The following is a 22383-nucleotide window of genomic DNA, read 5'->3' on the forward strand; positions in this document are numbered from 1 at the left end:
AAGATCTTCCTAAGGCTTCTCATTAGTCCTATACTGAGTGGACAACATTATTTATGTGTGGGGCCAAGGACAATTTGTCATCAATGGTGACTCCCAGATTTCTGACTGAGTTTTTTGGGGTTGGGCATAAGCCTAAAGATGGAGGCCACCATTCCTCTGTCCAGACTTTGTTTGCCATGCCAAACAGCATGATTTCCGTCTTTTCTGCATTTAACATTAAATAATTATTTGTCATCCATTCTTGGATGGCCATCATGCACTGTTGGAATCTTAATTTGGCATCATCTGGATTGGGGCCTAAAGTTATCAGAATCTGGGTGTCGTCGGCATAGGATACTGTATCAAAGCCATATGATTTGATCACCTTCGCCAGTGGGGATAGATTTACATTAAATAATGTAGGGCTCAATATAGAGCCCTGTGGGACACCTTTGTCGTTATCCACATAGGAGGAGGAGAATGAGCCAATTTTGACCTGTGACCGTCTCCCTGATAGGTAGCTCTGAATCCAGCTGTGCGCACGACCTCCGACACCAATCTCCGCCAGCCGTCTTAACAGGACGCTGTGGGAGATGGTGTCGAAGACCGCCGACAGGACTAATAGGATCAGGATGGCAGATTGTTTAGCGTCCAAGGCTAGCCGAATGTTATCAACTACCTCCAGAAGGGCGGTCTCGGTACTGTGGCAAGATCTAAAGCCCGATTGGGAGGTGTCCAATAAGGTGTTGTCTTCTAAGTATTGAGTTAGTTGTTTGTTTATTAGGGACTCCATTACTTTGCCATAGAGTGGAAGAAGGGAAATGGGGTGATAGTTAATAGGTTGCTTAGGGTTAGCATTATTCTTTTTTAAAATAGGTCTGACAATTGCTCTTTTCCATGACACAGGAAAGGTGGCCTGGGCTGTCGACAGGTTAAAAATTGCTGTAATTTCGGCTAGCATGGCAGGGGCTATTTTTACCAGGATCTGGGCAGATGCTGGATCACTTGGGGAGCCTTATTTAACTTTCTTTAATTTGTCGCTAACTTCCTCCTTAGTAAAAATATTGAATTCTAAAAGGGACCTCGACATAGGTGTTAGTTCCAGAGTCAGTGTATTTATAACATTGTCCGTCCTGGTAAGTTGTTCAGTTTCTTCAGGGAAGGCTTTGTGGATACCCTCTATTTTATCCTTAAAGTAGGTAGAGAGTTTATCGGCCCATTCCTGGGACTCAATAATGGGGGGCTGGCAGGAAGGAGGATTTGAGAATTCCTTTACTATGGAATACAGTTCTTTTTGGGAATTGCCAGCTTGTTTGATTCTCGTTCCTAAGTAATTTTTCTTTGCAGCGGCAATCTGACACATGTATTCCGTATGTGTCGATTTATATTGTTGTTTATCCATGGCGTCCTTGGATTTTCGCCATTTACGCTCGGCACACCTGGTGGCCGCTTGACAAGTTTTAACTCAGATGTAAACCAGGGGGACCTCGTGTTTGGACGTTTAGTTTGCTGTTTTGGGGCAATATGATCTAATGCCTTAGCAATCGCTTTATCTAGGTCTATTGCTGCCTTGTCTAGGTCTGAATTAGAAGACACAGGGGAAGGTGAGAAACCGCTAGCGAAAGAATCAGGGTTAATTTTATTCCAGGGCCTGCTTAGTTTCACCTCCTTTACGTGGACATCTTTAATCATCTTCATACTAATGTTGAACTTTATTACCATGTGGTCCGACCATATAACTGGACAGAGTTCAGCAATCTGAATACCTTGAGAATTGTTGCAAAGGAAGTCTAAAGTGTGGCCGGCGTTGTGTGTGGGACCAGTTTCCAGTAGCGTCATGCCCAATGCATTTAAGCTATCCATAAGTTCTAAGGTGTGCGTATCTTGCTGTAATTCAATATGGTAGTTGAAATCGCCTATTAGCAAAAAGTTATTACAGGCTAGAACATGCGGAGCCAGGATCTCCAGTAGCTGGGTCACGAAGTGTGTTTTATTTTCAGGTGGTCTATAGACAAGCGCACCTTTCCAGGATTCCTTGCTGTTTAAATTAAGGGAGAAGATAAGAAATTCTCCTCGTTCGGAGATTTGTGTATCAATAATAGAGATTTTTTAAAAAGATTTGAATACTATTGCTGTTCCCCCCCCCTCTTAGCAGTCCTGTCTAGTCTGATAATACTGTAGCCCCCAGGTAGAGCTGTCGCGAGATCTGGAAGGGATGTATCTTGAAGCCATGTCTCAGTCATGAAGAAGAGATCTGGTTTTTCTTGGTCAATTAATGCCCATACTTCTAGAGCGTGTTTTGGCAGAGAGCGTACGTTGCCATACATACAGGTGAGGTGTTTGGGCGATGGCGTAAGTATAGGCTGTTGGACGGGTTCGTTATTAAAGGAATGTGAAGTATTAAGTGAAAGCAGCTCAGATCGGGAATACCTAATAATTGCCATGATGCGTGATGTCTTGAAATAAAGAGAGTGAAGGCTGGCGGCTGGCGCTGGTCTGGCGCGGACGGGCGCAGACGGGCTTAACTCTGGCGCAACTCAGGCGCACCGCTGCGCGCGTCCGCTGCGCGTGTCCGCTGCGCGCTCCGCCTTCTGTCTCAATTTATGTCCCAGCAACACCACTCGGCCACCGCCTACCCGGAACATGCTATCCCTCCACTTCAATCGGGATAATTAACCCGCGGTTGAACAGGGAGATGCCGGGGCGGGGCTCTGTGTGGGCTGGCAGCAGGCAGTGGTAATAGCGGCAGTAGCACAAATTAAAGGAAAACAGACGGCGCAAAGTAAAGAGAAAGGTTTTAAAAAGCTATTAATTCAGCTTTACAAATTTGGGTTAAGAGTTGGTATTAAGCAGCTTTGCGAGTGTGGAGTGTCAACAGCTAGCGTTAGGAAGTACAGTCACCTCTCATACCCCCAGTCGCGTCCGCTGCGCGCTCCGCCTTCTGTCTCAATTTATGTCCCAGCAACACCACTCGGCCACCGCCTACCCGGAACATGCTATCCCTCCACTTCAATCGGGATAATTAACCCGCGGTTGAACAGGGAGATGCCGGGGCGGGGCTCTGTGTGGGCTGGCAGCAGGCAGTGGTAATAGCGGCAGTAGCACAAATTAAAGGAAAACAGACGGCGCAAAGTAAAGAGAAACGTTTTAAAAAGCTATTAATTCAGCTTTACAAATTTGGGTTAAGAGTTGGTATTAAGCAGCTTTGCGAGTGTGGAGTGTCAACAGCTAGCGTTAGGAAGTACAGTCACCTCTCATACCCCCAGTCGCGTCCGCTGCGCGCTCCGCCTTCTGTCTCAATTTATGTCCCAGCAACACCACTCGGCCACCGCCTACCCAGAACAGGCTATCCCTCCACTTCAATCGGGATAATTAACCCGCGGTGGAACAGGGAGATGCCGGGGCGGGGCTCAGTGTGGGCTGGCAGCAGGCAGTGGTAATAGCGGCAGCAGCACAAATTAAAGGAAAACAGACGGCGCAAAGTAAAGAGAGAGGTTTTAAAAAGCTATTAATTCAGCTTTACAAATTTGGGTTAAGAGTTGCTATTAAGCAGCTTTGCGAGTGTGGAGTGTCAACAGCTAGCGTTAGGAAGTACAGTCACCTCTCATACCCCCAGTCGCGTCCGCTCGTATAGCGATGTCCGGCAGGGTGTAGTCCTTCTTTTTCACCATTACAGGGCTAAGGTCTATAGATTGTGGCACCTGTAGCTCCTGCTCGAACAAGTACGTCAGGGAAGGACCAGAACAACACTCAGTAATTCTTTGGGGGTGAGTTTAGGTTTATCAAACAAGGATACCAGCCCTGCCAACGGTGACAGTGTTGACAATTCTTTTCCGTCATGGTTCTCATTAGGAGAAACCTCAGCTCTACACTCAGATAAGTCAGTTTTCATCTCCATATCTTCCACTCAAAGCACTAAAGCATTTCCACCTAAAGACTCTGTTAATGAAGACAACCAAGGTGTTTCGCCTGTATTCTGATGGCGAATATTTAAAGTGGGAAAAGAGGCCACTTTAAGCTTTTAGAGAATGGGATGAACGCCCTCCTCATTCTCCTGTGTTACGCAGGTGGCCACCTCCTGGAGGGGACTAAGATGGTGCGGGGAGTAACTGGCTGGTCTTACTGGTGGCCCTGACAATCCTGTGGGCAAACCTACCAGTACATTTGTATTTGCGTGCCCTGAACGCAAGCACCTGGATGGCATCCCCACAGAGTAATTTAGTTTTTGAGTACCAGAGAGAGTCTGTCAGGCAAAGCGGTAAGGTGGTTGAAGTACAATACTGACGAATAATGGGAAGATGAAGATGGAACGGAAAACCAACTGGCCTGAATCAACCCATTTGGCCACACAACGGGGTTATAATGGAGCGTAGTGCACCACTCTTACTACATGTCTCTCCACCTTGTTCAGTCAACGTAGCGAGGAAGTGACAAGGCTGGTCAAAAATGAACTGGCTCCAGATGAGCAATTTTCCCAGGTACTGTGGTGCTTTGTGGTGCTTGATACGCAGCTAGATACTCGGCTTTTTACAATGTTATTTTTTATTTTATTTTGCACAAGGGTGATTCAATTATTCACCCTCCTATTGGGCGCAGTGGGGAGCTTGAATGTAATCGTAGTAGTTTCATGTAATAGACATACAGGGGGGCGCACTGACTGGGCAAAAAAACGGGCGGAGACAGCTCCCAGGCAAGCCGGAGCCAACCCTGCACAATTCCCCTAGCTCAGCTCGTGCAGGTCTATCCTTCGGACTCACCGCAATGTCCTGGGCGTGCTCTCCTGAGCCTGGGGGTGATGGCGGACTTGTGTAGACTGCTGCCGCCACCTGCTCTGACTTTATCACCCCCTCCAAGGAAAGTCCAGGAAAAAAAAACGTGTCCCATGGCCCGCGGGGCCAGCCAGCACCCTGTGCCTGCACCACCAGGCAGGATAGCATCTCTGCGCTGCTCCTGCTCACCGCTTTCTCTCGCGGCGTCACGTGCTGCGACTCACGTAAAGCAGTTCTAAAAACTAGGTATTGCACAAAATAACAACAACGATATAGAATGACCTTTAACTGGATGATATTAACATGTGTACATACAGGCTGAAGGAAGAGTTACAGGAAAAGAAACTTAATAATAGGTACCAAAAGTTGAGCAAAAACCTGTAAATCTGTATGACAAGTACTCATTCGTCAGCTATGTCTCAGTAGATTTGGCATCAGTTCTTTTTTGCAAATGTGTAATTACATCCTTTTGATTAACGTAACATTTCTATTATTTCTTTTGAGATGCATATACCTTGCTTGAACAGTGCCATTCACATGTCCATTTTGATTTGTGATGCTTCAACCAGGACAGCAGTAGAGTGTGCAGAATAAAATATTACCTAATGATACAGAAAAGAAGTTGGCAAACAAAAAGGTCATAGGGTAAATAATAATGTCCTTATTTAGAATTTGGCAAATTGGTTACTTCGTCAAAAACGTGAGGGATATCCCATCCATCCTTTTACAAGTGCATTATATCTTATGCCACTTGTAATATCTGTTTGTACCCTTCCGCAAACTACAGATCAAGCATTTTGTTACTTTTCTGGATTTTGAATATATGCCCATGGCCTGCCCATGTTCTGAAACTGTGTGCTGAATGTAGATGTCATGTCTTTTTTATTGTATGGTTAATAAAAACCTTTACAAACAGTAAAAAACATGGGAATGTTCAGCAGTCAGATAAAACCATATGAAAAAACCATGCTAGGTACCGATGGAGGAAATTCAGATAGATCTTGCTTTCCTAGAGGGTGGAAAACACATAGAGCACGTAGCAAGGTATACCTTTCTAAATAGGATTAAGCAGTTAACCTATGGCACAGAACAACATTTCTCTTGCTCGAAGGCTGGCCTGCTGCAGTCCAGACAGTGCGTTTTGGAACTAATCTATTCAAGGGGTTCCAGCAGAAAGTGCATAAAAGGAAGCCAGCTTTGGGCAAAGGATTTATGAGCTGTGTGCAACTTTCGCAGAGCAAAGGGCCTGGATATAAAACAATCAACTGGAATGGAGAGCAAGAGTTCTCTTGTTTAGTGTTTGGCCTGGTGCAGTCTGTACAGTGCATTTTGGAGCAGATGAGTTGAGAATGATGAGCACAGGGGATTTGAGTGCAGCATTTAAGAGTGGGTTGCCGCAAAACTAGTTCCGTTGTCTGAATCCAATTTGATGGCTGCCGTTTGAAGAAATTTGACATTTTTAATGTTTAGTAATGGATTCACTCTGGATTCAGCTGTTCCAATGGGCTAAGCTTGTGGAGTTGAACAGGCTCTCTATTTGAAGAATTATGTGAAAGTCGTTGAAAATACCCATGTGCGGCATGAGTGTGAGATGGTACCTAAAGACCAGCAACGGTGCAAGTGGGCACCTTTGTTCTTCTCACATAACCTACCTTTTTGGCAGTACAGTACTTCAAGCTGCAGTTTTTGCCACTCTACACAGAGGACTTTAGCTATTTCCCCCTTTGGAATTATGGGCTTAATTGGGATTGTAACTTTTACAAAGCTGTCGCCGGCTATAATGTTAGATATTGAGAACCAAATGGTTTTGCTTCTCATAATTACCATTTCTGTACATTACACTGTCCAGAATTTGTGTGAGCTAATGTTGGATCTAACTGTTTTTCTTGGCATTGTCATTTTCGTAAGGTTTAATGCTGCTCCAATGAATGGTCAGGTAGATAGATATTGCAATAATATCTAATAGGATTTCATCATGATGCAACAGAAACTTGGTGAGCCAATTTCCCTTGCTTTATCATTTATAGGTTGGATGTCTGAGAGTCACCATTTTGTGGGAAAAGATATATTCTTTAAATTAAAATCACTTAAAGATGTAATGTTTTTTGTAATACAGCCACAAAAGATATTTCCCAAATATTTTTTTAACATTGGTGGTAAGGCTATGCAGCATATATTCCTTGTATGAAGCCTTTCAAATTGTTGAGGGTTCCAAATGAGGCATCCCACTTATCCAGCAAGACGTAAGATCCTGGTCTATGTCACAAGGCAAGGAATTTGATACTTTTCTTTTTTTTTTTTTTTTGTCCAGAAAGTTGCAGAGTTAAAGGGTGTTAAGCCAGCAGTTCCTGGCCCAGTTCCTTTATTCACTACAGCATCATCTCAGGCTGCTAAACGAAAGGGACCAGACTCAGAAAACCAGGAAGTAAAAAAAGTGAAAGGTGAGGTGATTTAAACTTTTCTCTATTATTCTTTCTATTCCACGTAGCTTTGAGTGTAATATGTTGGCCTAGATACATAGTGCTCAAAAAAGGAATCCATATTCCTGTTCCCCTTTGGAGGAATTAACACATTAGGACTTATTTGTGAATGTGATTGAATAGTGATCTAATTATGAGCATACACGTTTTAGGGAAATGATGAGCAAATAAATAAGCTTTGAAATTTGGAGGTTTTATGGAGCCTTTTAACTCTTAGAATGGATATTTCTCCGTATAATGAAAGATTTCTTCTGACCTGTAGAAATTTTGACAAGGACATTAATAGTGTAAAGAGGAAAAGTAGCATGTCTGGAAATATTCTGCAGAGGTGTAGTCTTGCCTTTGTAGTTCTGTCTGATAGCCCAGTCATTATGAAACCCAATTTTTGTATTTCTACAACTTTGCCCCTGTTAACTTTGAAGGAAAATGTTAACTGAATTGGACGTCTTATATTAGTGCTCCTGTGTGCTGCCTTGTTGTGCTGTGCAGCTGCTGTGCAGCTCAACTATGACTTTGCTCTGCCCCGTAAGTGACGGAACGGAGCCAGATATTAGAGCCACTCCTGTGCGCTGACGCCTGTTCCTTTTTTCCGTGCCTTTGAACTCGCCCCTGTTTTTTTGTTGGTTTGACAAACTTTGTCAAACTGAATTCTGGTGTGCAAGGGAATGATGTCCACACCTAAGACTAAAGGGTTCCAACCATTCAGTGATTGCCAAAACCAGATGCTGTGACGGATCTGAACGATGTGTACTTCTGTAGTTTTGGCCTTAAGTCATGACGCCAGATCATGTGTGTTGTGCCTTCCTGCACCCAAAGGCAATTCATGTCCATGAAGCAAAGCTATACATTGTCAAACATCGAATGAAGCAACACAAGTTCTGCTTCTGCTTTAAGCCGAGGGTGCCGACCAGTCCCACTTTTGCGACTGATATGCAACCAGTCTTCTTTTGTGGTCAAAGTTACCCGATAAGTCCAAGTCGAAGTGGAAACACAAGCAGGTGAAGCAGGACCCGACCCCCATCCCGCCACTCTCCTATCTAAAGAGAAGTCGCGAAGGCCACTTGATCTCGCTCACTGGTTGAGGAGTCAATCCCACGGTTGATCCAATGCGCCTGAGTTTCCCTTGCAATCGGTGATACTGTAGCAAGCTGAGGCCTTTAAGGAGCCCGTACTGCACATTTATGGGAATCTTCCAGCTCCTTCTTCTGTGCATGTACACTTTTTGACTCTGTACATTCTGCTCTTTTCCCTCTAGAAAATACATCACCATTTCACTGGCAAACAAAGATGGAGCTGATGATACATACATCTTCAAAACTTAGCAGTTTCCATTGGGAGTATTTACTGGAGGTGCAGTCTCAAGATGCATCGCACCTAAAGAGTTTATCTGCCGTGGCGTGTGCCCTTTCTTTGGACCTTTGACTTTTATGGTGGCATCAGGTTTGCTAACGAGACCTCAGCCCCTGTATGCTTTGTAAAGTGTCAGGGTCTTTATTCTCTTTTTTTTACATGCACCCCTTTCATACCAGGCCAGATTAGTCTGAAATTAGATCAGAACACCAGGCTGACATGCATATATGTTTTAAAGCATTTATAGCATATTCAGTATTCGTCCTCAGGAGTGCTACCGACTCCACTGTCACGTTGCACTTAGATGAGAGTCTCGCTAGAGAGATCCATCTTTGCATCAAATAGTCTGAAAGAGTGTGTCTGGTAACTGCACCAAAAAAGTCTTCACCACTAAAGATACAGGAAAAAGAGGCTCAATAAATCATGGATAAGGAACATCTAGGTGTCATTTGTGAGGCAACCACACCTTTACATGTACTGTCCATGTTGGTGTTTTTCTTTCCATGCTTGCCTACATTAGAAAACTCAGTGTTATAGTGTATGGTGTGAAACCCTTGTTGCTATAGAGCAGAGATCTTCATTTTCTCTCTTCTTGACCTGGCCTGCTTGCCTGACTCAGGAATTCCAAAGCGATTCGTTTTAAGGTCCAAGCAGTAGGACAGGACAGATTTATGGAACTGTTCTTACCTTCCTGATGGAGGAGTGGTCTGCTTCGCCCACTACGGTGCCTTGATACTTCAGCACTTTTGTAGTCGTTTGGATACACATGAATTGTTTTGGACTGCATTTTGCAGTAAGACCGCATCTGTGATACTTGGGAAGTTGAAGCTTTGGAAGGGCAGAGGGAGCGAACACCAATGAGGTGCTGGTTAAAAGTTTGCGAGACCCTACTTCAAAGTCTTGTTCTGGGACATACAAGTCCTCCAGTTTTGAGGACAGCTGTTACCTGCAAGGAAAGAACATGATACTTGGAGATGCTAGAAGTGCTGAGGAGGTCTTAGAATGTCTTGCATCCCAACAAAAGACAGTTTGGAAAAAATTGTCTGGAATGTGTTAATATTCTGGGAGCTGCTCGGTCTGGAGAGGAACTTAATTCTTAAGTTTATTGAAGCTAACAAGTGTCTGCTTATGGAAATCAGGAAGTTAGCTGCAGGAGGAAGTTAAATATCATTGTGTTTAGGGCTGGACAATGTCACAGCTTTTCCTTACATAGAACTACATAAGATACCTTATTTCCGCCATCTGTTGGTGAGAATAAAATGGCCTTGTTTAGCTTTTCCTTATACTGTCCATTTTCTGGTCATTCATGAAGCAAACATAAACGAGGTATATACTTCTGTATACACTGTCAAGATGTGTCGATCCATTTTCTTTATGTTGCTCAGGCAAGGTTACTGATGAAACGCCTGGGGCACACATTTTGGTTGCACTAATCTCAAAATTAGACTTAAGCAATACAAAGATACATAGTCAGTGTATGTGTACAACAATTGGAAAATTATGTGAGCAGCAGTTGTCAAAAATTCAGGATCTAAACAAGATTATGTTCACCTAAAGTAGAATTATACACAGGCGAGTTGTGTGTTAGTCCCAATGAGGGAACTACATTGGAATTTGTAACAAAGAGCGGATGTGTTGGGAAACCGTTCTGGAGGGAATAAACGGCCGCAATGCTATATGAAATGAGCATTCTGCGCACATTTTCAGTGTTAGGCATTTTGGAACTTTGAGGTCTGTCTTTAGCATCACAAGCACTCTGAGAGAGTCTGGTGAGCATATTTATTTTGTGCCTTGCACACTCTGGAGACTTTTTTGATAACTCATCTTTGAATGTGTTGTTTTGAACAAAGGCCTATTAAACCCATATACATTTCCAATCTGGTTTCATTTTGGATTGTAGATACTGTCTGAGGGCATTTACAACTCACTTCAAGTATATACTGTTTGTATTAAAAATTTACTTTTTCACTTAAAAAGATTTGGATATTGTATATTCTTTCTTTCAATTGCTGAAAACCTTTATGGTTGCCTGTTGTACTCTCTAATTATATTTAATCTGGGTATAGCCTTGACACGCATGCTTGCTACCAAAGGTGAGCAAGGTGCCATTTGCAATGTTTCCCGAATGTTTATTCCCTCTACAAATAGTGGTGTTGTATTAATTGCTCAGAACACATAATGGTGGCTTTAAAGTGAGGGTTAACCTATTCCAGTGTGTCAGTGGTTGGTATTAACTGACAGTGATAACATTTGTAGGATGTTGTACTCCATTTATTTGAAGTTGGTTACATTGTTTGATTAATCCTTTGCAGCATCCACCAACACAGCGCAGGCATCTGCTTCTGGGTAAGTAACCCATACTGGGGACCTTTTTGTTGTCAAACTATGTAGAGGCCTACCAAAGTGTGCGAGAAAATAGTGGCAAAATGTTTTGCAAGCCAAAGAATCAATTTCCTATGGAAGTGTGGTTCAAACTATTACTACCCGGTGGCGACCGCCACTGAGGTGTTATTCAAGATAACTAGGACTGGTGAATTTCAGTAGTTATTTTAGTTTAAACTGGTATGTCTAGCTGACATTTTCATTTAAAACACCTCTAAATGTGGGGTTTTCAGTGAATATACATGTTCGAGGCATATGGGCTGCAGATGGTACATTTATGAATAGATCGCCATCTGGTGTTGGGCTCGGATGATTGCACTTTGTTTTTCTTCTGGAGAAGTCTTTGTCGTCATAGGTGACTCCTCCTCTCGGTGTTAGTGCGCATGGGCATCGGCTCCATCCTTAGATTGTTTTTTTCCGCCATCGGGTTCGGATGAGGATCGAAGCGCTCCGGACCGACTTCAACAAAGAAGGTTATAACCGGCGCGTATTCCTTTCCAAATCGACGGTATCGTTATCGAACGCGACTTCACTCCATACCGACGCGGTTCGAAGGACGACGACTACGAGAAACTCGACGTAGTCCAGCCCGGGGTCCATGGAAAGGACTCCATTCAAAAAATGTCCAACGTGTGGTGCTAAGTTCCCACACAAGGACCTACACGAGGTGTGCAACCTCTGCTTGTCCCCTGAACACGAATCCAGGGACTGTGAGGCCTGTGCAGCGTTCTCGTCAAAATCGACGATTAGAAACCGTCGAGCCCGAAGACACGAGGTATCGAGAATGCAGTCACAAGCAATCCCGGAGCTGTTCGAGGACCAGCACCCAGAAGAGGAGGAAGAAGAGGCCGACGAGGCGGGGTCAGAAGCGGACGAGTCCGACGTCGAGGAAATCGACGTCCAACAAACCGTGAGTGACGATGTTCCTTTACCGAAAAACAGACCCCGCACGGTGTCGACCCCGCCCTCGAGCCCGGTCAGACAACCGAAAAAAGTTTCCAACGCCCCGCCTTCGAGCCCGGCAACGAAACAGAAACCGAAACACTCGGTCCCCCATCATAGTGGTTCCGGTTCCGATAAACCGACCACATCGACACCGAAGCACCAGGTCAAGGAAAGCTCGAAGTCGAAGCAGTCCATGTCGACACCGAAGCACGCTTCGGCGCCGAAAACACCCTCGACACCGGGGACATCTTCGATACCGAAGAAGTCGGATCCGAACAAAACTTCGGCACCGAAAATACAAATGGACATTTCAAAGAAAAAACACCTTTCGGAACTGAAAACTGCGGTACCGACACAGGAACACGGAACGGATCCTAAACAAAAGACTTTGTTTATTGACCCAAAGACTGGCAAGGTAGCCACAGAACTACCTAAAAAGAGGAAACATGAACATTTGGACGACAAGTCTCATCCAAAGAAGAGAACAATGGGGACGAATACAACTCCTCCCCCTTCTCCCAAACCTCACACACCATCTTCGCCTCTTCCTCACAATAGGCCAGATATTCCTCCCACACGTCCATCTACACCTACAACAGATGGAGAGAGTGACACAGGGGAGGGGGGACACCCTGGGGATGATGAGGACACAATCCCAGAGGAGGCAGACCCATGGGAGGAGTATAATGTGGGATCAGGTAATGATACCGACCTTGAGTCATATCCCTCAAAACCTTCACCTCCTGATGACAATACTGGGTTTGCACAACTCATTACTAGAGCAGCAACATTTCATAAGGTAGACCTACATACAGAACCTCAAGTACAGGACTTCTTATTAGAAACACTACCTACTGCACAAAGAACATCAGGAACACTACCAATGCTAAAGGGCCTTCTCAGTCATACATCAGAGATATTCAAAGACCCAGTGAGGGCTAGGGTATTGAACCCAAGAATTGATAAAAAATATAGGGCAGCTCCAAAAGACCCAATATACATTAAGGGACAAATTCCTCTAGACTCACTAGTGGTCACAAACGCTCGCAAGAGAGCAAACTCTTTATCTACAGGAGAAGCTCCACCTCCTGACAAAGAGTCTAAACTAATAGATGCCTCTGGCAAGAGAGTAGCATCTCAAGCGGCAAACAGTTGGCGCATAGCTAATACGCAAGCACTACTTGCAAGGTATGACAGAGCGCATTATGATGAGTTAGAAACACTCATCAAACATCTCCCTAAAGAACATCAAAAGAGAGCAGATCAACTTATACAAGAAGGGAAGTTAATTACTAACACTTCAATAAAGTGCGCCCTAGACGCGGCAGAAACTGCGGCAAGGTCGACAAACACAAGCATCATGTTAAGGAGACATGCATGGCTTAGAGTGTCAGGGTTCAAACAAGAGGTACAAACATCGTTACTGAACCAACCTTTTGATGGGAAAACACTTTTTGGCACAGGGACAGATGAGGCCCTAGAAAAGATGAAGAAGGATACAGAAACGGCTAAATCAATGGGAGCATTGCAACAGCCGACACAAAGAGGTTCCTTTCGTAGATCCACCTATAGAGGAGGACCCAAAAGTACAGGTACAAACCAACAGCAAACCTCTTTTACACCTACATCACCCAGAGGTAATTCTAGAGGTGGATACAGGGGTAACAACAACAAGGGTAGAGGTCGCGGAAACAACAACAACCGCAACTCTCCAACCCCAAAACAGTGACTTCATAGAGCTTCCCCCAGACCATATAACACCGGTAGGGGGACGCCTATCACAGTTCCTACCTGTCTGGGAAAACATCACATCAGACAAGTGGGTAAGACAAATTATCCAACATGGTTATTGCCTAGAACTCACAGCTACCCCACCAAACATCCCCCCCAAACAGCGTCCAATGAAACAAGATCACCTGACACTATTAAAACAAGAAGTAATATCACTGCTAGAAAAGCATGTGTTGCAATGTATAAGGGTACTTATTTATGTAAATAGATCCAGTAGACGTTGGTATTCTTAAGTTGGTATTTATTGGTTAAATTAGGTAAAAGGAAGGTAAGAAGGAATAAGGGAGAAGGCCCCACCGGGAGCAGCATCCAGCTGCTCAGCCCACTCAATCAAACTGACCACACATTCAAACCATGCACACAGGAACATTCAAATGACATCATACATACACAGGCTGAGCAGCAGGGAAAGAGATGAACAGGATATAACACATCTCCCTCTTTTAAAACAATGAAAACAAAAGAGAGAGGATGAAACTAAATACATTAAGTCCTGATGATGACAAAATCAGGATTACAATTAAACAGTCAACATAGGAAATGAATAATTGTAAATAACATCATGAAATGAACAATCATCATAGAAAATGAATAACTGTAAATAATATTATGAAATAGCAATATATCATCATGAAAGATACATAGAGAGGAAAATTATCTTTTTGCACAAAACCAGGAATAATATCTTCTCGTACTAAACGGAAAGAGAAATCACATATAACCATCCCCCATCTCAAAGAAAAACCCAAAATATTACTAATCATGCCAGTTGGCCAGACTGTCACGAAAAGCAATACTAGGGAATCAAACTAATCAAAATAGCGTCCCAATTGAATAACAATTTTAGGACGTAGGAGTTACCACGTTGTCCAAATTCACTTAAATTAAGTATAAAGAATAAAACGCATAACACTTAGTACAAGGGTACATGGCTACCTAACGACTCTCAATAACTGAACACCTCTAGTAGAATAGAGCACTTGCGTGGTTCAGGAAAATAAACTTGAATATACAGAGCTGAGGACTTTGCAGCCTCATAAAATTTGAACAACATATGTATCATAAAATTCCAAACTGGAGAACTAAATTTCAGGAAATACAGGAGCGCCTCAAACTATGAGCACGTATGTGGCTCCGCAGAATATATAAACTACAAATCCAAAAATGCACACTAGCATTGAACTCCTCAAAGTTCAAGAAAACAACGTGAACTTCTCTATCTATAATAGAGCACTGTTAATTAAGTGGTTCATCAAAATTCAGTATAATTAATCTCAACACTTAATGAACACCTCAAATTAATTGAGCACAAATGTGGTTCATTTTCATAAATAAATTCAAACATTGCTAGAACTCAGAATATCAAAACTTGACCATTAAAATCAACCTATAATTTTAAAGTGTAAATAAATTAATTTATAAATTTTATGATATAACAGTTCTCAGTAGTGTAAGATAATAAGTAAATCACTCAGAATACAAATAAACCAATATTTCAATTTCAGTACATAACAGTTCCATAAATCACTTAGAACAGAACATGTTCATCAATTTATATATAATTAGTGACTGATGTAAAATAAGAAACTAAAATAATAAAAGTAGTCACCGTTGTCATATTAGATGTTGTGAATTGTGAGACTTGAATAGAAGAACTGTACCTTGTCTCTTGGAATAGAAATGAAAACATCTCAGGTACTTGCAGGGTTTAAAAACAACATAGCGTGCCAATCGCTGTGACACGATGATGAAAATGAAAGCATACATCCAGAAAAGGCAAAGCATTTTGACAGAAACGCTGTAGAAATGAAAGTGTTTGATCCAGGACGACATCAGCGCATTTAGTGTCTTTCACGTTAGGAGGCGCCTGATAATTGACGACAGCACGTAGCAAACATCACGCTGTCAGTCACGTTTTCGCCTGATGGTTCACGGTGAAATTGCAGTTTAAAAGAAACGGTGACTCATCGACTGACATCAGCAGCGGCTTGAACAGAGGCGGTGACTCATTGAGTGACATCAGCATCAGAACGTGAGGAGAGCTTCACTTCGCTAACTCCTCGGAACCCTCAGAAGACGTCATCAAATAGCCTGAGGCAGGGAAAGGGTAAGGATCGCTGCGGACCAACTGACAACTCAACCGCCATCTCCAAACAGGACGGTGAGTGTCAGAGTTTTACTTCAAAGGGTCGGAGTTTTACATGACATGCTCCGTTAAATTGAGCGCGCTGGTACACAATTATCTCTGAACACTGCTGCAATTAACTTCTTAAATTTAATGAAAACGGAAGCTTCAGAGTTGAAAAAGGTCGCAGCTTGCAGGCAATGAATTTAAAAATTAAACTTCTTTTCCTTAAAAGTGTCGTTACAATCCACTTTGAAATAGGGCAGTTATTTGTTTATTTCATCTTCAAGGTTTTAGACAAAATGAAAACAGTCGCTTCAGACATATTGCAGAAAGGTTCACTTGTTTGCCTTTGAAATATAAATGGTCATTTTAAATTGTTGAAAGGTTCATATCTTTGCCCTTGATAATTAAATAGTCATTTTAACTTGGGCTCTGAACATCGCAGCACGATAGATATGTAATTTTTCTACTGTTTTACTCTGACATCAGTCCTAAGTTGAAATTTTGACACTCTTGTAAATAAGTCTGTAATTATAAAATTCAAATAAGCTACACATAGTCCAACGCTTGAAACATACCTCTTTATAGATGTTTCCTGTAGGCTGTCAGATGTGACATGACACCGGTGGGGCATCAAAAGCGTTGTTTGTCTTCTTTTAAAGTTTTCATTTTCCATCTCTTCAATTCCATGTTTCAAAAGTAATTTCTGCACACGTAGTTCTTTCTCGCTCGTCGCCATTGTTGCAATGTATAAGGGTACTTATTTATGTAAATAGATCCAGTAGACGTTGGTATTTATTGGTTAAATTAGGTAAAAGGAAGGTAAGAAGGAATAAGGGAGAAGGCCCCACCGGGAGCAGCATCCAGCTGCTCAGCCCACTCAATCAAACTGACCACACATTCAAACCATGCACACAGGAACATTCCAATGACATCATACATACACAGGCTGAGCAGCAGGGAAAGAGATGAACAGGATATAACAGCATGCCATAGAGAAGGTTCCACAGCACCAACAGGGAACAGGAGTATACTCCCTATACTTCCTAATTCCCAAAAAGGACGGGTCTCTAAGGCCAATACTGGACCTTAGACCTCTCAATGCATACATAAATTCGGAACATTTCCACATGGTCACGCTCCAACAAGTACTACCTTTACTGAAGAAAGGGGACTTTCTTTCTACACTGGATCTAAAAGACGCTTACTTTCATATCCCTATTCACATAGCCCACAGGAAATACCTCAGGTTTGTGGTAGAAGGACAACATTATCAGTTCAAAGTCCTTCCATTTGGTGTCACGACGGCACCAAGGGTGTTCACAAAATGCCTGGCAGTGGTAGCAGCTCACCTAAGAAGACAACAAATTCATGTCTTCCCATACTTGGACGACTGGCTAATAAAAGCCAGGTCGCAAGAGGAGTGTCTGCAACACACACAAAAGACAATTCAGCTACTACACCAGCTAGGGTTCACGGTGAACTACACAAAGTCACACATACAACCAAACAAGGTTCAACAATATCTGGGGGCTACTATAGACACAGAAAAAGCCAAAGTGTACCCCAACCCAGTCAGGGTCCAAGCAATGCTTACAATCACTCAGAGATTTCAGCCACAACACTCACTAACAGCAAGAGTGTTCATGCAGCTATTAGGCATGATGTCATCCTGCATACTGCTAATACCATATGCAAAACTACAAATGCGTCCGCTACAAGAATGCTTAGCGACACAGTGGAATCAGGCTCAAGGGCAGATTACGGATCTGGTGTTGGTAGACGACCGCACACACCGCTCTCTGAAGTGGTGGAACAGAACAAACATTACCAAGGGGCGGTCGTTCCTAGAGCCAATTCCACAGGTGACAATAACAGCAGACGCATCGCTCACCGGATGGGGAGCACATATGGACAAGTACACAGTACAAGGAAGGTGGAGTGTGCAGGAAAGAACACTGCACATCAACTATCTAGAACTACTGGCAGTGTTTCTAGCATTGAAAGCCTTCCAGATACATGTTATCCACAAAGCAGTCCTGATCAGAACAGACAACATGACAGCAATGTATTATATTCAAAAACAGGGGGGGACGCACTCTCTCCAATTATCCAGACTAGCACAGGAAATTTGGAGATGGGCCATTCCTCAAAACATCTATCTGTTAGCCGAACACCTACCAGGAGTCCAAAACCAGATAGCAGACATCTTAAGCAGACAGTCGGAACAAATACACGAATGGGAACTGCACCAACAAATACTGCAGCCATTCTTCCAAAGATGGGGACAACCAGAGATAGACCTATTTGCCACTCATCAGAACGCAAAATGCCAAAGCTTCGCGTCCAGGTACCCACATCACCTGTCGCAGGGCAATGCGTTATGGATAAATTGGTCCAACAAATTTGCATACGCTTTTCCCCCTCTCCCACTAATCCCATTAGTGGTCAGGAAACTGCAACAACATTCAATGACCATGATACTAGTAGCACCCACGAAGGCAAGACAGCCGTGGTTCACCACGCTCTTGCAACTCTCACAAGTGCCACATCAAAAGCTACGAATTCTACCCATGCACCTTACACAGAACCATGGAGAAATAATGCACCCAGATCCAACTCAATTGAACTTAGCGATCTGGCTCCTGAAATCCTAGAATTTGGGTACTTAGATCTCCCCCCAAATTGCATGGAAATAATTAAACAAGCGAGACGTCCAACCACCAGAGCATGCTATGCAGCTAAGTGGAAGAGGTTTGCTATACACTGTACTAATAACAATATCAACCCTCTAGACGTATCAACAAGGGAGATTATTTGCTACTTATTACACTTACAGCAATGTAATCTAGCGTACACATCTATCAGAGTACATCTAGCAGCTATAGCAGCATACCTACAAAACAGGCAGCGCATATCACTGTTCAGAGTACCAGCGATAAAAGCATTCATGGAAGGTCTTAAAAGAGTCATTCCACCAAGATTACCACCTTCCCCAGTCTGGAACCTCAACGTAGTACTCACCAGACTAATGGGGCCACCCTTCGAACCTATGCATAGGTGCGAAATACAATTCCTTACATGGAAGGTGGCATTCCTTATAGCTATTACCTCACTCAGAAGAGTAAGCGAATTACAGGCATTAACAATACAAGAACCATTCCTACAGTTACACCAGAATAAAGTGGTTCTTAGAACAAACCCAAAGTTCTTGCCTAAAGTAATTTCAGCATTCCACATCAATCAGCCAGTGGAATTACCAGTCTTCTTTCCAAAGCCACAGACGGTGGCAGAAAGGGCTCTACATACACTAGATGTTAAAAGAGCCATTTTGTACTACATAGAAAGAACACAAGACTTCAGGAAAACTAAACCACTATTTGTAGCATTTTCCCCAACACATAAGGGCAATCCTATCTCTAAAGCAGGCATCGCAAGATAGATTGTAAGATGTATACAAATATGTTACATTAAAGCAAAGAGAACATTAACTGTTCCTCCTAGAGCTCATTCTACAAGAAAACTAGGAGCATCTATGGCATTCTTAGGGAACATTCCCCTAGATGACATATGTAGAGCAGCAACTTGGTCTACACCACATACATTCACAAAGCACTACTGTGTTGATGTACAGGCTGCACAACAAGCCAGAGTGGGCCAAGCTGTATTAAAAACTCTATTTCAGACAGTTGCGACAGACACTGGTGACCACCGCTAGGGAGGTAACTGCTGTACAATCTATTCATAAATGTACCATCTGCAGCCCATATGCCTCGAACGGAATATGCTACTTACCAGTATGCATCTGTTCTTGGCATAGAGGGCTGCAGAGTGGTACATGCCCTCCCTGCCTCCCCGGAAACCTGTGTCTGTCCCAACATTATCTTATTTAGATACATTTACATGGGCATATCTTTATGTACTATACTACACTACTCCATCTAACCCTACTATGGCAAAACAATCTAAGGATGGAGCCGATGCCCATGCGCACTAACACCGAGAGGAGGAGTCACCTATGACGACAAAGACTTCTCCAGAAGAAAAACAAAGTGCAATCATCCGAGCCCAACACCAGATGGCGATCTATTCATAAATGTACCACTCTGCAGCCCTCTATGCCAAGAACAGATGCATACTGGTAAGTAGCATATTCCATATATGAACTGGAAAAAAAACAAAGGTTAATATGACACTATAGGTAGGACTTGTAATATTATTGTGGTTAATATATATTTTTTTAAACTTTAAATATTCACTGAAAATGAACGTTAAAGGGACATTATATTTAGGTGAATATATCAGTTAAAACCTACTGTTCCGTACAAACAAAACCAATTAAATTCACCAGTTCTAGTTATCTCAAGTAATTATAACTTGAACCCTAAAGTAACTTCAACTTTCGTCCTGTTAATGTACAGTGTTGTCATAATTGATTTAAGTTCAGATGTTGCAGTGATGTTGTCAAAGACATCATAGAACAGGCCATGAATGATATTAATATGTGAGGAAATCAGCATGGCATTGTGAGTGCGCTGACCCACCGTCTCTGGTAGACCCTGGCGGGCTTATTTTTAAAAAGCGCAGGAGATTTTTTTTTATATGAAGAGGACTGTGAAAAATGTGGTATTTTTGGGGGGGGCATCCTTCTGGGCAGGACGTAACATGCTTACGAGGGCAGGCTATCTCTACCATGGCCTTCCTATTTTTTTCTATTTTTTTTTTAGTTTGTATATGTGGTGACAGCCAATCAAATGTTATCTCTAGATCTGTTGGCTCCACTGATCCACCACAATATGAGATATATGCATATTTTGAACCTTAATTCTCCCCCCCCCCAAAATAAGCAAATTTAGACCGAATCACAAAAAACACACTTTTTGGCTCACGAAATTTGGTGTAATTACGTTCAGCCGTTCTGCTGTCGCTATGTCTGTCTTATTTTCATAAGGAAAATTGCATGGGAGGAACAAGGTTTGCCCCCCCACCCCCTTTATCTCAGCTCCGCTTGAAAGATGACCCTGAAACTTTCCAGGAAGGAGCTGTGGTGTACAAGACTTTGTTTTGGGGGGAGGGGGGGAGGGGGGTTGAGGACGGGTCCTAGCTATAACTACCCTGTGGTGCCTGCCCCTGGGTATTGTAGATATGTGTATATATTTATTTATTTAAGAGCTCTATGTAGTAAAAGCAGTGGTTATACAATCAAGTGTAACATGTAACACCAGAGGATAGGAGTCAGGCATGCAAAAGTAACAGGAAAGGTGATGTCAGAAATGGAGCAAGATGTACGATATTATGCAAGTGTTTGTAATTTAGAGAAAGAAACAAATTACAACTTAAGTAGTAAAATAGAATATATGTAAGTGAAGTAGTTAGTTGTACACATCCAGCCATAAGAGGATCTTCTTTAGAAGGGCATTCAGCACGTTGTATGGAGATGATTCTCAATGAGATTTTGAAGCAAGAGGCAAAACAGGCATTTCTTATGTGGGTAGGGAGAGTATTCCATATTCTTGGTGCATCTATGTTTCAGCAATGGCTCTGGATACATTACAACCCTAATTAAATAACTAGTTTATATGGGGCAAGCTATTAGAGTATTTCCATCTTGAAGCACAGTACTTGTTATTCTCTGATTTATTAGTTTGAATCAAACTAATCTACAGATTGCATGAAATAGGAACCATTGACTTACGCTTGATTGTCCATTCCAGATTACCAGCAGATTTTTTTGAAAAGTCAAGAAACGTTCCCCAAATATTACCATCTTTGAAGGGTCCAAGTTTGTTGTTAGCAGATTATGATGATGATTCTGAGGAGGAGAAGCAGGAGGAGGAGCAGAAGGACAATACAGATGACTCCAGTAAGCAGACTGTGTCACCTTCCGTTGCACTATCTACTGATCTGCCAGCCCCATCACAGATGACCAAAGATGCTTCTCTGCCTGCAGGTACAATAGGCTTGGTTAACTCTAAGATCATAATATCAAAGGGTAACATTATTTTATTTATTTTATGTTGTATGAATTTTGATCAAATATGCAATTGTGTCCGTCATTAATATTTTTAGGTGGTTTCCAGGTAGTGCTAATAAAAAAGTGTGTGGTGAAATTATTTACTGTGTGCTGCTTGCGGTCCTGTTTACAGTAAAATATGGCCTATGTTAAACATGCTCTGACATTGTTTTTTTCTCTTGTATACCCTTTGCATCTATGCTGTTACAAATACTGCATAAAATCATGCAGTGGCTTTATACCACCATGTGGTGCATTACACTACAGAAGGACTATATTTATAAAAATGATTCCAAACTTTGTGTCCTTTGGTTTTAGTTTCATTTGCTATGCATTATGCTGAATGTGCGATTATTTTCTGAATTCTCAAAATAACTTCCCCCGTCCGAGACATATTATTCTACTTTTGAATGTGATTTATTTCACCTCAATCTTCAGTGACATTTGCATGGGATGTGGTTGTCCATTTGTAGCTCAATATGTCCGAAGATAATATCTTCCATTGCATTTAACTTGTCTCCTTTCAGTTGGCCTAAGGTTCTTCGT

General features: G+C 42.5%; 1 protein-coding gene across 1 annotated transcript in view; it reads left to right on the forward strand.

Moving 5' to 3' along the window:
* ZNF830 (zinc finger protein 830) overlaps positions 1 to 22383 on the forward strand; it is a 256345-nt gene that overhangs the window by 38301 nt on the left and 195661 nt on the right. The window contains exons 3-5 of the mRNA XM_078687744.1: positions 7060 to 7189; positions 10891 to 10924; positions 21539 to 21774. Coding sequence (XP_078543870.1) covers positions 7060 to 7189; positions 10891 to 10924; positions 21539 to 21774 — 400 coding nt within the window. The remainder of the gene's footprint in view (positions 1 to 7059; positions 7190 to 10890; positions 10925 to 21538; positions 21775 to 22383) is intronic.

Source organism: Lissotriton helveticus, chromosome 4_1 (assembly GCF_964261635.1).
Source record: "Lissotriton helveticus chromosome 4_1, aLisHel1.1, whole genome shotgun sequence".
Classification (NCBI taxonomy): Eukaryota; Metazoa; Chordata; class Amphibia; order Caudata; family Salamandridae; genus Lissotriton; species Lissotriton helveticus.